At 35.0% G+C, this 16,439-nt stretch overlaps 1 protein-coding gene across 6 annotated transcripts in view; it reads right to left on the bottom strand.

Annotated features, from left to right (window-relative positions):
• The window catches only part of FAM3C (family with sequence similarity 3 member C), a 79,850-nt gene that overhangs the window by 34,291 nt on the left and 29,120 nt on the right, over positions 1 to 16,439 (bottom strand). For all 6 annotated transcript variants that reach the window (XM_027855169.1, XM_027855172.1, XM_027855171.1 and 3 more), the window contains exons 4-7: positions 14,764 to 14,787; positions 13,413 to 13,536; positions 5,751 to 5,809; positions 2,740 to 2,790 (exon numbers count right to left, since the gene is read on the bottom strand). In XM_027855169.1, coding sequence (XP_027710970.1) covers positions 2,740 to 2,790; positions 5,751 to 5,809; positions 13,413 to 13,536; positions 14,764 to 14,787 — 258 coding nt within the window. The remainder of the gene's footprint in view (positions 1 to 2,739; positions 2,791 to 5,750; positions 5,810 to 13,412; positions 13,537 to 14,763; positions 14,788 to 16,439) is intronic.

Genomic DNA, 16,439 nt, shown 5'->3' on the forward strand with positions numbered 1-16,439 from the left:
CAACACTGACTCTCATATATGTGTATGTATATGTGTGTGTATCTATGTCTAATTATGAGAGACCTTCTACTCATATCTCTCTATTCCCTCTCTTCTAATCAGCTGTTGAGTCTTGTTGATTTCAAGGGCCACATTTTTGCTTCCACATCCCCTTCTTCACTCACCAACCCACCGCCCATATTCAGGTCCTCTTTTTCTAATTTCTCCCTTCTCCAATCCATCCACCATATAAGTGCCAGTATACTCTTCCTAAAGCACAAGTCTGACTAGGTCATTTCCCGGCTTAAGAGTCTTCAGTTGCTTCCTATTGCCTTTGGTATAAAATACAACTGCTTGATTTAGCATCTACAATCCAGAACAAACTAGCTCCAGCTTCGTTCTTTTTTTTTTTTTTAAAGATTTGACACAAGGCCCTTTTGTGTAATCCAGTACCACCTAAACTGGCCTGTTTACTGTTTCCTGAACGTGGAATGTCATCTCCTATCTCTGTACAGGCTGACAGTCTGTGTCCTACCCTAACCATGCTCTTGCCTCTCCCCTCCTTCTCTTACAATCTTTATCTTTCTTCAAGACTCAGCTCAGGTACCAATTCCTTGCTGTCTTTTTCTTTTCCTCCAAGTTGGTTAGTCCTCTTGCCTTTCTCAAATTATCCTGTATTTACTTACCTGTTTGTTTAGATTTCCTAAAGTTCCTTGAAGACACCAACTATTTTTATTTTTTATTGGCTTCCTAGCACATTATCTTGCACATGATTAATAAATGTTTGCTAAATTATCTTTCAATTTCCTTTCTGAATGCCCCGATTCCCTATGCCCTCAATATACTATGGACTACCTTTTCCTAGTTTGTGTGTAAAGACGAAACAGTCAAACTAAGATTGGAAGAAGAAATAGCTTTTGGGAGGAAAGGGAGGCAACAAAAACTGAATTAAAGTATTTGTAAGGTTGGCATGTGAAGGAAGGATTAACACCTACCGTGCTTTGCCTGGCTCCAGAGGGCCCAACTAAAGGCAATGAGTGGAAACTGCAGACAGGCAATTTTGGTTCAATGTAAAGAATAATCTGCAAACAATTTGAGTTGTTCAAAAGTGGAAATTTGCTGTCTTAGGAAGCAGTGGATTTTCCATCAATGAAGGCCTTCCAGAAGAGTACTTAGCGCAGTCCTTGGCACAGAGTAGATACTTACATATACTAGGCAACTTAAATTACTGCCTAACTCCTTAGGGATTGTGTGTTTAACAGATTTTTGGTCAGATATGTGTTGTTAGACTAGATGACCTCTGAGATCCCTTCCAACTAAATTCTGTGTTCTCTAATACTTCTTATTACTGCTCCAGAGGACTGCTATTTTTCAACACCTTCTAAAGTTTATCTTAGGTCAAACTTGCTGTACCTTTCACTAGTTCGTTCTTGAGACTGTTTACATAGGCACGTAAGAAGGCACCAAACTGCTTTGTAAGGCTGAATTGGTTATTTAGGGTTGGAAGTCATTCTTTTTACCTAAATAATACTTCGTCTCATCCAAAAGCACAAAGATCCTGATTTGAAGAGTGAGCTAACCTGGTTCCACTAACGTAGTCTCCCACATACTGCAGAAAATGGGGTCTAAGAACTTTCAAGCTTAAGAATCCAGATAGTGATTCATTGTTCTCAGTTTTAAACTCCAAGAAATACTGGTAACAAATAATGGACTCAAAATGTTCAAACCTGATTGGCCACTAAAATAACTGCAAGCTGTATGGTAATGACTTAGCCACGAACTATCATCTGGGAGAACAAAACAAGGCAAAAAACAAAGGGACAAGATTAGAATTATAAATAGTGAAGCTCTGTTCCCCTCCATTACACGGGTGTATTATTGCATACTTTCTCCAAAATCCTTAGTTCTGTTTCTAGCCATCATCCAGGAGCAATCCCTATGAAGGAGTCACCATCCTTGCCACAGCTGCCGCCACAACTGCCACCACCACCACCAGAGCACACTACACTAGCCTACCTGAAGCAATAAGGTGTCCTGATGGCTGGACAAGAAGTAGCTCATGCCAGGAGGGTCAAATCATGGTTACCACCTCAAAGTAAACATGAACACCAACAACCCTAACACCCTGATGAAGACAACCCAAGACTCCCCCCCAACACACACCTCTGCCACCAGTCCTATTTTAGCAACCCTAAGCAGAAGGAGCAGACCATCCCTGCCACCAGTGGATAGGTAAACCTAAGAGACTAGCAATAGCAGTACCCCAGACCACCAGCCTTGCTTCCAGCTTGACACCCATAGCCATTATCCAAGGAAGCAACTCTTGTGGAGATATAGTCTAGTAACTGCCTCTTCACATACTGCAGCCCCCAACATCTCAGCAGCCACAGACAGCTCTGAAGTCCTCCCGAATGTTCTCACTAAAGTCTCTGGCACAGTTAAATGGCTCAACATCAGAAGCAGGTTAAAGTTCCAAAAGAAATATCACTAAAGAAGATGCATTACCATTTGCCTAGCAGACTGCCCTTAAAGACTACTGGGACTTTCCATGATGATCTTTACATGTTTATGTTCCTTCTATTAACATATGAGCTCCTGAAGGACAGGGCCTTTTTCTACTTGTATCCCTAGGACTTAGTACAGTACTTTACAAGAAGCAATGCATAATAAATTGCTTATTCATTCATTCTAGGAAATTATCAGGGAGTCAATATTAGAAACAGGAGTGAGTCATTTAAAGGAGTACATTATACTGCTTACCTCCTCCCCACATATCAAAGTATTCAGTGCGTAATGCTTCTCCTGTTTTTCCTATAAAGAGAGAAATATTTCAGATCAAAATACGTAATGACAGAGTTTTAACTTATGGATATGAAATTACTTAAAAAGTAGTAAGCTAAAAGTAACAAAATTTGAAGCTCTGGGTCCTAATAATCTAATTCAAAACTATAAAATGTAACGGTAATAATATCAAAAAGGTCAGATGAGAAGACGGATTCAATCGCTCTCTAATGTTCACCTTTTTTCCTCCCAGGCTGCTAAGAATTCCTGATGTTTCATAATATAGTACTAACCACTGTGACAGTCCTTTTTTGTCCTTTACTAGTATTTGTAAATGCTGCCAAACTTCAATAAACATGAGCTCATCTATAAACAAAGAACAGAAAAATAATGCTTTTTTTTTTAAACACTACTATTAATATTCCCCCCAAAAAACTACTTTCACTTCTAAGTTAGCATAACTGAACAAAATAAATCCTGGACATGTCTGAAAATGTATCTCTCACTCTGCATCACTAGACCATCAAACTCTGTTAAGCATAGAACACAAGCTTTCTCACTGCTTGTTGTTGAATTGTTTCAGTGGTGTCTGACTCTCCATGACCCCATTTGGGATTTCCTTCATAAAGATGCTACAGTGGTTTGCCATTTTCTAATCCAGCTCATTTTACAGATGAGGAAACTGATGCAAAAAAGGGGTAAGTGACGTGCTCGAAAACACATAGCTAGTAAGTGTCTGAGGTCAAATTTGAACTCAGGTCCTCCTGACTACAGGGCCAGAGCTCTATTCACTTTGCCACCTACCTGCCCAATAGTAGATAACTGCACTGATAAGAGTTAAATCCTTTAAAGTTTAATCCTATGATGTTGCAATAATTGAATTTGACCTCTGAGGTATAGTCCTGATAGTTGCATAGTTTGGTCAAAGAGTATGCCATTCACTGCTTTTTAGGGCACAGTTCCAAATTGCTTTCCAAAATGAAGTAATTCAAAGCTCCATCAACAGTCCAATAGGGTAGCTGCCCTCTGATACCTCCAACAACTTTCATTTTCCCTTTTTTTTTTGGTATCTTCGACAATCTAAATAACGGAAGGTAGAACCTCAGAGTTCTAATATTTTTATTTATTATTTTAATAATTATCATTTTATCATTAGTAATCTGGAACTTTTTTTTATGTGGTTGTTACTTGTATTCTTTTGAGAACTGTTTGTTCACATCCCTTTGACCACTCATCTACTGGGCAAGGACTCTTGCTCTTATACAATTCAATCCGTCCCCTACATATCTTGATACCAGGGAACAATCTGCTCCCAGCTTCATCCTTGACTTTCTGGATTTCGGCATCATGCCTTCTTTACTATTGGCCCATCATGGAATTTTCCTCAGCACCTAGGGCCTCCTTGCCCTAGAACAAATTACCTTACTGGGGGCTTACTTACTCCATAATATTCCTCCACAAGGCCCACCCCCTTTTCTTACTGGTAAGTTTCTCCTGGAGCTTCCATCTTGTGGATTGCTCAGGCAAGCCTGTCTTCAACCCCCTCCTGACTTTCTGGATTTCAAAACCACATTCCTGCACCAGATACCTTCCTTCTGTTACCCTGCCCTTTATTTAGTTCTCTTTCCTACACTTCCCTCATTAGAATGTAAGCTCCTTTAGGCGACAGTCTTTATTTTTGCTTGTATTTCTATCCCTAACACTTAGCAAAGTGCTGAGCACAAAGTAAGTGTTTAATAAATGTTTTAATAAATATTTAGTGTTTGTTCCTTTTAGACCTTTAGAGAAACTTGCTGAAAAGATTTGTTTTTAATGCTTACAGAATTCTACATCCTTCTTTTCTAGCACTGCTTCTGTACCTTTCCTTTCATCTCACCTAATTAGTCCTTAAACATAGCCAAGATTTTTCACTTTCTCCATTCACTAAGCCTATACTGTCTTAGGTGAAATAAAAAATAAGGGAAGCATTTACACCTTTACTTCTACTCTTATGTAATATTTTTATTGCCTTGGTTACAACTAAATGGTCACAGAGAAAAAAAGAGTTCATCCAAGAATTTCAGGGTAAAAACTTATTTTGTCTTATGGTTTACAAAAGGTTATATGTAAACAATTTATTTACCTAAGCTGTCATAGCAGCTTTAACTTCCATATTCTAGTATTCTTAGAGTTACAACATTTATTACTATAAAATGGATAAAACTGGTAAAGCATTATTACTGGACTCATATGATGGGTGTTATCCCTTGGTTCTCATTTTTCAGGTTCAGAAGCTATTTCATCAATTCACCAGGGTGAATAATTCAATAACTGCTAACCAAGTTCAAAAGAGATCAACTCATAAACCAAAATGCCAATTTAATAATTTACAGTGAGTTTGGTAAATATTTATTTTATGGATTGGTCAGTACGGAAAATCAACCTGTGATAACACATTAAAACCAGAATGTCATGTAGTATATAGAAAACTACCAAGCTCTGATAAACTGATATGGTCTTTTCCACTAAAGGGATATACCGTCTAAATAGGCCAGCTATTTGCATGAGCTAGTTAAGATAATTTTCTCCCTGGTCAATACTGGAAAAGTATTGAAATCTTTGCTCTTTTTTAATTTCAAGCACGCAACTACCCTTTGTTCTTACATTATCCCACTTCGTTTCAACCTACTCAGATACCCTAAGCTCCCAAATTTACAACATGTTTTCATTGACTATACATTAGGGATCAGGTAGGGTTAGAGGTTGATTGTCTGCTTCTTAATAATATTCAGAAAGTATCTTAATGAGGTGATGTGCCTAAAATACAATGTAGGGAAGGTTATTCCTGAGAAGAGAAACAATTCCAATGCTAGAATGTATATTCTTTTTCGTCTCAATTAAAAGAACAACATTTTCTAGTCTTTTCTCTAGATTTGGGGATACATATTACTTTTGAGGTCTCTGAGGTTCCTATATCCCCTGAATACAGGACTAAGCTAAATTACACATACCATTTACCAAGGCAACATTGATTCCTCTTCCAACATTATTCTTTACGCCACTCATTAAACTGAAGAAGAAAAAAAAAAAGACAAATTTCAGAAGCAATTATTTCACATAGTAAATACAGGGTCTAAAAATGAAGTAATGAAAAAACAGAATGAATAGCATTAAGTATATAATATATTCAACAGGATAAATTTAACATAGGAAAAACTAAATCAAAAAGATGCTTCTGTATATATGCGATGATTATTTAAAAACTTATTTCAATATGACTTAAATATAAACAATATATTAAAAGATTGAGGCTATAAAAGGTATAAAAAAAAGATCAAGATATTTCTTGATTAGTTATCAGTCTATGAAATATTTCCTAAGGAACTCCTTACAGTATATATGTATTGAAAGTATGATATAACAATTCTGCACTTGCCTTCAAACAAATAAGTGACCCAATTTACTTTTCATTTCCCATAATAACTTGATATATAAGATAGATCTAGGTCAAAAACTGAAAAGAGAAATAGGCTACACTGAACCTGGAAAGCAACAAAATTATTTTCAGTGACCCTAAGCCGCTTGCAACTGAAAAAACCGTATTTCTAACACCAATATTATCTTGAAAATGCTACATGGCTGAGAATTACATTAACACCAGTATCTCACAAGAAACACAATCATACTCAAAGAAAAAACAGGAGATAAATAAGCTACCATTTACTAATAAAGATTTGCAAAAGAAGATCACTATAAAAGATATCATTAAAGACATGAATGACCATAAGAAAATTTCGCCCTGCTCATGATGTATAAAAGTGAGGGATAAGAGCCCAAGTACTACAATGGTAGCCACAGCAAATAATTAAAAAGACAAGTCTTCATCCAACATGTCAGTTAGATCCTCTTTGGAAGGCTAACACAAAGACTTACACAAAACATTCCCCAGGATGAGAAGGCATAAAGGGATTAAGTCTGTACCTACAGAAGGAGTACTAAGGAAAGAGATCATAGATTCATTCAGAAAAGCCACTTATATTAACAAAGGAAGAGTCACTTAAGAATAATGAAAGGTTAAATGACTTGCCCACAGCTAGTTTGGGTCAGAGGTAGGATTTGAACCTAGGTCTTAATGGGGCCAAGAACAGCTCCTAGGTCAATTCCCAGGGGTTCTCTGTGAACTCCTTCGAACAACAAAAAATGGTGTGAACCCCAGAGCAATTTAGTATACAACTTATAATTTTTGTTAGCAGTTATTACTGCCTAAGGTGCGATTAAAGAATTTTCAATGTGAACCCCTTAGGCCATTGTCATGGAATTCACAAATCACTAAATGGAAACCACTGCACTATGGCATGCTTCCTCTTACATGTTTAGATAGAAGCAACAATTTGCAGTGAAATTACATTCTGAAATTTAGCTTGCATCACAGAACCTCAGAGACCAAATACAACCATAACTAAACAAGAATCTCCTACACACTCTCCTCTCTCTCTCTCTCTCTCTCTCTCTCTCTCTCTCACACACACACAAATCTCCTCTACTTTTGGAAAGCTCTAATTGTTTGGAAGTGTTTGGGTTTTGTTGTTTTTTTTTTTCCTTTCAGCCAGCCTAAATTTACCTTTCTTCAAGTTCCATTCATACCAATTAGTTCTGCCCTTTGGCCCCGAACAGAACAAGTCCATCTCCTTTTTCCACTGAGTATCCCCTTAAAATATTTCAAGATAGCTATCTTGATCTTCCTTTTCTCCTTCCCTTTCTCTTCTCCAGGCCAAACAATTCTCATATGACATGGTCTCAAGGCTCTTCATCATCCTGGTTACTCACTGTCCTTCCTAAGATGTAGTACCAAGAACTGAAGAAAGTACAGAGGACTATCATATCTAGTCCAGGGAACTATTCTTTTCATACAGTCTAAGACTGCATTAGCTTGCTTTAATTGTCACACACAGCTCATAATATTGACTCTGCGATCCACTAAAACACCTAGGTATTTTTCAGAAGATCTAGCCATGTCTCCTGTATTGCTTTTTGAACTCAAGTCTGAGACACTACATTTATTCCTATTAAATTTCATCTTAAAAAAAAATTCATCTTAAGATCATACCAAATCCTGACTCATCATCTACTGTTAGATACCTTTTCTAGCCTTTGTCACCTCCACACTTTGACAAACACTATATCCATACCATTAAGCCATTAATAAAAACTTCTAAATTCTCCTAGACACTTCATTAGGGAAGTCACTGAGAATGACAACTGAACAAACATTAATGACTGCTCTTTCAGTCTAAGCCATTTGACTATAGTTTGAAATCCCCAAAAACAGCATGAGAGAATTTATCAAATTTTGGCTTGGCTAAAATCTAGGAAAGGCATATCTATAGTGCTACTTGGGTAACTAAAAAGAAAATAGCGCCCTCAAAAGAAATAGGGATGTTTGTAGCAGGGGGAGGTGAACAAGGGATGACAAAGATGAATTCTATTTTAACATGTTGATTTTTGAGATGCCTATAGGACAACCAGGTGGAGATCTGCAAAAGGTGGAGCCCAGGAGACTGGTTAAGGCTAGATAAAAATTTAAGTCATCTGCATAAAAATAATTTAATCCACGAGTGCTGACAAGACCACCAGAAGAACAGATATTTATATACAGAGAGAGAAGAGAAGGCTCAGGACAGACCTGAGGAGGGGAAGGTAGGGGGAGGCATGAATAATGATCTAAGAAAGAATGGTAGAGGAAAACAGGTAGGAGAAAATGTCATCAAATCCAAACGAAGAATATTGAGGAAGAAGAGGTGGAAAGTAAGTGTCAAAAGCTATGGAGATATCAAAGAGATATATTGAAAAGGCCATCAGATTTAACAAATGAGATAATCAGTAATCTTGGGGAGAACAGTTTTAGTAGAAAGGGGGGCCAAAAGTCAGATTGCAAATAGCTGAGTGGTAAAACAGGAAGATTAATATGCTGAAACCAAATCTGCTGTATTTAGAGCAACCACACTGAAGAATCAAATCTTAAAGTTTGTTTACTTTGTTTCTTTGAAATCAGCATTGTGATATAAGTAGAAATTCTTAATAAACTGAACAACAAAACAAAAGGTTTGATTAACTTATTAGGTGACAGCACACAGTCTTTCAAAGATATCTAGGTATACTACTAAACGCCAATGTAATTTTTTACTAGTACACAGATGATGGCACACTGTTATCCAAACAGGAATAAAGTAGGAATATGCATCCCTTAATGTAATTTGCAAACTACAAGGGTTGTCTCATTCATTATTTGAAAGAAATCTAACACTGTGATAATGAAAAGATAAATGATCAAGTAGGATGAAAGATTTCCACAAGATGGCAGCATTTCTATATGCTAATTTAAACATGTATATTTTGCCAAAATTAACAATCAGGCCTGTGGTAAATTAAAATTGTAAAGAGGGTACAGATTTTTGACTGCATAAAGGTCAAAGTCAACCAAAAGGCAGAATTATAATTTATCAGGCTTCATAAATTATGATTCAAAACCAGAGTTTAATAACAATTACTGTATGAGTTGTAAATGCTACTCTGCATTTGTTTGTCTTACTTTCAAATTTCATCTATTTTTATTTAAATTCTCTCATAGTTCTTTTAAACTTGGATTTTCCTTAAAAACTACTAAAATTCTTACTATGATCTAGCAAAGATGTTTATTTTTTCATAGCCAGTTTACAATTATTTATAGATTAAATCTGTACAAATCTAAATTGGCTATATGTACAAAAAAATAAAAAAATAACAATAACTTTTCCTTTTAGTGTTACTAGATATAAACGACTGGTTGTTTTATTTTATTTGTCATATAATTAATGGTTTCTAACATCACCTCTATCTAGAACAAGAGTTCTTAACCTGGGATCTGAGGTTATTTTATGCGAGGGAGAGGGAAGAGAAAAGAAGGCTCCTCCTATGTACCAGACACTGTGCTAGGGGCTTTATAAATATTATCACACAATATTTTTTTAAATGAATATTATCACATAACATTTAAACCAATTTCAGTTGTTTTTGTTTTTTTTTTTAAAACCTATGTCTTTCAACTTTATCTATTTAAAAATATTTTTTTGAGAAGGGGTATGACACAGAAAATGTTAAGAACCCCTAATCTAACTTTAAAGAATTATCTATTGTGTCTTAAATAAGATAATTCTTTGCTTAAGAAAAAAGTCAAACCCATTCTTTAGAAGAGCTTTCAAAGTAGAACTGGTCAACCTACATTCTAGCAGTGCGGCCTTGGGCAAATCATTTCACTTGTATGCACCTCATTTTCCTCCTCAGAATGAGCTGACCTCCAGCATTCCATTCTAGCACTAAGGTTCCATAATGCCTTTAGGGAATGCTGGAGTGAGGAGATAAAGGTCAGGCCTTTTTCTTGTTTTACAGATGAATAAACTATCTACAAAGTCATAGGATCCCAAATCAAGAGCAACTAAGGAGAACTTAAGAGGTAACTAGTCCAACCTCCTTATCTTACAGATACTGAGCTCAAAGGTTAAGTGACTTTCCCAGGGTCACTGGGAAAATAAGCAGCAGAACTGGGATTTAAAACTAGATCCTTTGACTCCAAATACTGAATTTCCTACATAGTACCACATTGCATCCGACTGAAAGGCCAGAACTGAATCAATATTCTCTGGCTCAGAATATCCTTTACTAAATTGTAACTGCCCACACAACATTTTCCCTTTTAAAAAGTCTTTTATGCAGTAAGCACATAGGCTTGTAGGTTAATGACTACCTGATTCCTTTTCCTTAACATTAACAATCAAAAACTTCCCAAGTTATCTGTTGTAGATATGTAAATGTGATCAAGTGTGAGTCAGGCATTCAAACAAAAGAATCCTTTCTCCCCATTTTGTAACAGTCAAACTAACTGAAAGGATATACAAAAAGAAGAAAATGTTCTAAATAAACGCATAGCATACTGATTAAAGCTAATAAGTCTCCATCTAAAAATTTATTTTTTCACAGCTAGATTTATGTCCAAGTTAAGCCTGTAACTGAAAAACAGCATCATACAATTTAAATACAGTATCCTAACATATAACTTAAGTATTTAAGGCTGTGTGGTACAGTGAATAAAAAGAAGTCCTCTTCCCCATAGCTGTGTAACCTTGGGCAAATCACTTAACTTTCAGTGCTCCTGGCAACTAAGACTATAAATTACAAAATAATTAAATTACAGAACAATTAGGAATCTGCATTGATGGCAGGAATTTGCTTACCACAGTTCATTATAGAAAGAAAATCATAGCTCTAGCTCAGGGGTGGGGAACCTGGGCCACATGTGGTTTTCTAGGTCCTTGGGTGTGTGGCCTTTTGACTCAGTCCAAGTTTTACAGAACAAATCCTTTTATTAAGGGGATTTGTTCTGTGACGTTTGGATTCAGTCAAAGGATCACATTTGAGAACCCAGAGGTCCACATGTGGCCTTGAAGCCACAGGTTCTCCACCCCTGGTCTAGCCAAAAAAAAAAAAAAAAAAGATTTTTTTTTATATAGCTCAGCAAAAGAATAAATTTTATTGTATTTAACTTCATTCAATAAAAAAATGTCATATTCTTGCATATGCAAGATATTCAAAGGTCAGTGACAACAAACTCAAATTACTAGTGGAAGTCCTATAGAAAGCAGAATTTAAAGCTCTACTGAACCAACACCCTCAATTTATCAAAGAGAAAAATGACGTCAACAGGGCAGGTGACTCATTTAAGTTTATAGAGCTTCACAACAGCAGAACCTGTATTTAGTATCCCAATATTAAATATTAAGTCCTAAAGTCAACAAGTTTAAAAATGCAATTTATTGTAACCACAAAAATGCCACACCGTTACTTGATTGTGACATTTTGTTTCATTTTTATTCACCACAGTCAATTTATACATTACTGGGATGTTTTTTTTGTTTTGTTTTTTGCAATAAACATAAATATTCTTGTTAACAGATTTTTACACGCCTTTCCAAGAGCCCTAGCAACAAAAGACATTACAAAATGCCTTGATGCCTGGGGTTTCCAACTAAAGAAAGCCTGTCTTAGGTAGGCTTTAGGAGATAGATGGTGCAGTAGAAGCAGGGCTGTATTTGAAAGTCAAACAAGAGGAGGTGCATCCTAGTTCTGCCTGTCATGATCTGACTTTGGGCAACTCATTCAGCCTCTCTACATCTTGGATCTCTCGTCTGTAAAATCATAGTGTTGAATTAAATAAATAACCTCCACAATTTCCATTCCAAGTCGATGAGCCTAGAAGTTTACTATCTGGCTATTTTTTCATGTCTGCATTCCAGCATCAATTCTTTAAAAAAGCATTTTGAAGGAAATCTAGTATGCTATGCAAGGAATATGCCAGGTACTTCTGAAATTTGGTTTGTTGGTAAATGTACTACCTTGAAACAAAATGGCAGCTGGTAAAAGTTTACAAATGGGGCTATGTTTTATAATGTAATTCTATAGCATACAGAATCATTAATTATATAATACCAACTTTAGGAAAGAAACATACTATTTGGAAAAATTTAACAAAAATATCAAAAATCAAAAATATCAATTTAGCTCAATTCCATAAATAAGAGTATCCAACAAAATAATGATTAAAAATTGCTCATCTTTAGTTCTTGATGCCTTTCTTTTGAAATCGCTTTAATTACAATAACTAGAAACAAGTTTTTCTGTTGACTACTTTAACCTTCAACATTACTTAGAGATATACTCCAATATAGGACAAGTTAGTACTTTTTAAAAAATTATTAGACTACTAGCTACTAATCAAGAACATATTTGATTTTGCACATGAAATAAAAATTTTTGAAAAGCCTCAATAAATATACATCATTAAAACTGAACTAAAAGTCGCCTTTTGAAATCTCAAAGTTCTATAGCAAAATTAAATTACTTATGGTACCAAAGGTTAGCTCTGTCAGAAATAGGAACAGAAACCTCTAAAGGATTTCCAAAAAGCCCTTTTTGGAACCAAAAGGTTCCTTGCCTCTATAATATGCAAACTTTGTAAATATATAAATATCAATTTATCTGATGATCAGATTTTTAGAAGCCCCAGTCTCCTAAACTACAAAATATGGATAATAATAGCATTGCTTCCCAGGTTTGACATGAGGATGAAATGAGATATTTGTAAAGCATTTAGCATACTGTAGCCTGGCACATAGTAGGCACTATATAAACGCTAGTTGTTGTTATTGTTGTTGTAGTTAAGGAGGATGTGCCTGAGCTATATTTTGAAGAAAGCTAAGGGATTTTTGAGAAGTGAAGGGGAAGTGTATTTCAGAGTTGGGAGACTACTTGTGCAAAGCCATCAAGGAAGATAATAGTAAGTTTTCTAAACAAACAGTAACATCATTCTCCAATTCTAAAAAAAAGTTCTCTTAAAAGTTTCAGAAAAATAGATAATATACCTTTAAAAATTAAGTAATGACTGTGAAAACACTACCGGAAAACACTATGTGCATGAATTATTAGCAATTAAAATATGAAAATTACCATCAGCAAAGTTAACAAGCCTCTTTTTAAAAGAAATATTCCAACTCAGCTTTAGAGATTATATTAAAAAGATAAATTCATGATATCGAAATGTTAAATTCACAAAATTATAATTTCAAGTTTATACCAATACTTACATATTGTCTTCTACACAAATTTTGGGGCCAACGACATTAGCTGCTCCACTTGCCATTTTGAAGGCAAAATGTTTTTCTGGACAAGCTTTTGAAATCCCACATTTATATCTGGGAGGTTTTGTATCTTTAGAGAAAAGAGGTACAATTTCAAAATAAAATAGTAATAGTTCATATGAGACAATAATCAATGATTCTTCTTTCTAACTACAAAGTAGGCAACACACTAAGTGACCAATCAAGTATTAACTACATCCTTTGAATGACATACAAAAAAATGAAATAGCATAACGGAAATAAGTGGGAATCAGATTTTAGTTCTAATCCCTCTAGGTCACTAACTAGCTGTAACAACTCTAAGTAATTTAACCCCTTCATGCCTTTACTTGCAAAATGAGCATGTTACACCAGATTACTTCTAGACTATCTAAAATTGAGTATACAATTTTCAATAAATATGCTAGCTGTATGTTCAGCTATAACTCTCTGTATGTGTGTATTATATCAGTGCACCTTAAGGTTTATATTGGAAAATTTGTTTTCTCAGAGCTCAAAAAAGCTTTCTAAATGTTTAATCAAAAGGTCCTAAGTGGCATACTAGTAACTGAGGTAAGATAAGTAAACTTGACTAAGAAAGATAGATCTGAGCTCATGAATTAAATGGTTTCATTTTCTTTCCCATTTATAGACAGACATTTCTGAGTCTTAAATTTCATTTTCACTTTAGTCAAACCCAATGCTAAAAGGCCAGTCTATATAGACACTGAAACAAATACACAATTTAAGCATTTAGAAAAAAATTTTAATGTACTTGGGTATATTTATCTATACACTAACTCCCTTAGAGTAAATGGCTCTTCTCCATTCTGTCAACTATCATGCCTCTAACTTCTATCAATCTGTTTGTTTTTTTTTACAATGGATTTTAAAAAGGTCTTAAACCAACAAATATGATGGTGAGGTCTATAGTTCCTACTATTAATGAATGAAGTAAAGTGAAGGGATCTTAGTCTTTTTGTGAGTGTCATGGACTCACTTGACAGTCTGGAGAAGCCTATAGATACCTTCTCAAAATAATATTTTAAAATATTTCAATGATATGACATAAAATGAAACTCACAGGACTATAAGAGATACCAACTATACTGAAATATGGTTGTCCAGAATGTAAAGAATGGTAAAAATTGAAAAGTAACTAATTTCTCATTTGAAATTATTTTATTTCTAGGTCAATTCTGTATGTTGAATTTCACAATAGGCAAACTAACATCAGTGGAAGATATGCCCCCTAAAAAACTACACATTACTGAACCATCTTACAAAAGAAACTTCTTTTGAGATATATAATACTTACCAGTTATCTGTAGTGCTGACCTTGCTAAAATAAAAAACACACATTAAAAAAGTCAAATTAACTTCAGGCAAAGAAATTAAATGTGAAATGTATCTATTGAATGTTTAATAAACCCATTAAATATGTTTATTGTTCATTATTTCATATATATATATATATATATCCTCCATACCACAGTGAAAATAAAGCATGTTGAAAGAGAAATCAGCAAAAATAGTTAACATATGCAAAATACCCATAGTTCACAAAGTGGTATGTTTTAATACAGATAGTAAATAGTTATCATCTTTAATTATTATCGTAAATTTAAGGCCCAATCAGGCAGATATTCCATATATTAAACTTTGATTGTCATATATTCAATAGCCATCAGTGCTAGCAATAAATCATTTCAAAATTATTGCAGATATTTGAAAATCTTTTTCAAAAATAAATTCAAATAAACTAGAGACTCCCAAGTTATTAAACACAGGATCTTAGATTAAAAGAAGCAATCTAATCTAAAATTACATGCCATACAGTAATTCCCTCTACACTTGATAAAATTCAGCTTTTCTAATTGGCCAGTTTCACTGATGGGCAATTTACTACACCTAAGAAGGTATAGCCTATTCCATTTTTGGCCTTCTCTATTTTTTAGTTAATTATAGTTTATTTTAGTTTATTTTTTAGTTAATTTTTCTTCAAGCTCAGCCAAAAATATGTTTCCATTTAACTTCTATTCACTGGGTACCCTCTAAATAAGTCTAATGCCTCTTCTGCATGTGTACCCTAAAAGTGCCGGAAGATAAAATATGTTCTGGCACCTCTCTAAAATAAACAATCAGAATTTCTCTGACTTTTGCTTATATGCCATAGTTGAGAATGCCTTTACCTTCCTGTTCAAACAATCAACCAATCACATACTTATTAAAGTACCAGTACTGTTTGCTAGGTGCTAGGAATACAAGCGCACACACATATATACATACACTCACACACACACACACACACACACACAAAATAAAATGATTTCTATCCACAAGGAACTTACCTGGTGAAATGAAGCAGACAATAAGTACATATAAAAATACATACAGCATTAATATAAAATTATAAAAGCAAACATACACAACATAGTTTGGACTAAGGAAACTAGTAGGTGGAAGATTAGAAAAGGGTCCATGTAGAAGATGGTACCTGAGTTGTGTTTTAAAAGAGAGGTCTCTGAGGATGAATGGAAGAAGAGAGTTCATCCAGTAATGGGGGGTGGGCAGCACAAAGACATGGAGACAGGAGATGAAGACTTGTATGCATGAAAAAAGAAAAGGCTAGTTGTGCTGGATCCCAGAGTGTTGGAGGAGGAATAATGTCCAATAATGCTGGAAAGATAAGTTGGGGTCAGACAGTATAGGATTTTAACAGCTAAATAGAGGAGTTTATCTTTTATCCCCGGGGAAACAGGAAGCCATTAGAGTTGACTGAAAAGGGAGACACATGGTCAGATGTGCACTTAAAGAAAATTACTTCAGAAGAACTATGTAGGATGGGCTGGAAAAGTGAGATTTGAGTAAGGTAGACCAATTAAGAGGCTGTTGCAATAATCTAGGTGAAAGGTAGGAGGAGTCTGAACCAAGATGGTAGCAGCTCTGTGTGTGTGTGTGTGTGTGTGTGTGTGTGTGTGTGTGTGTGTGTGT

This window comes from Vombatus ursinus, unplaced genomic scaffold, assembly GCF_900497805.2.
Source record: "Vombatus ursinus unplaced genomic scaffold, bare-nosed wombat genome assembly UNPS02010788.1, whole genome shotgun sequence".
NCBI lineage: Eukaryota > Metazoa > Chordata > Mammalia > Diprotodontia > Vombatidae > Vombatus > Vombatus ursinus.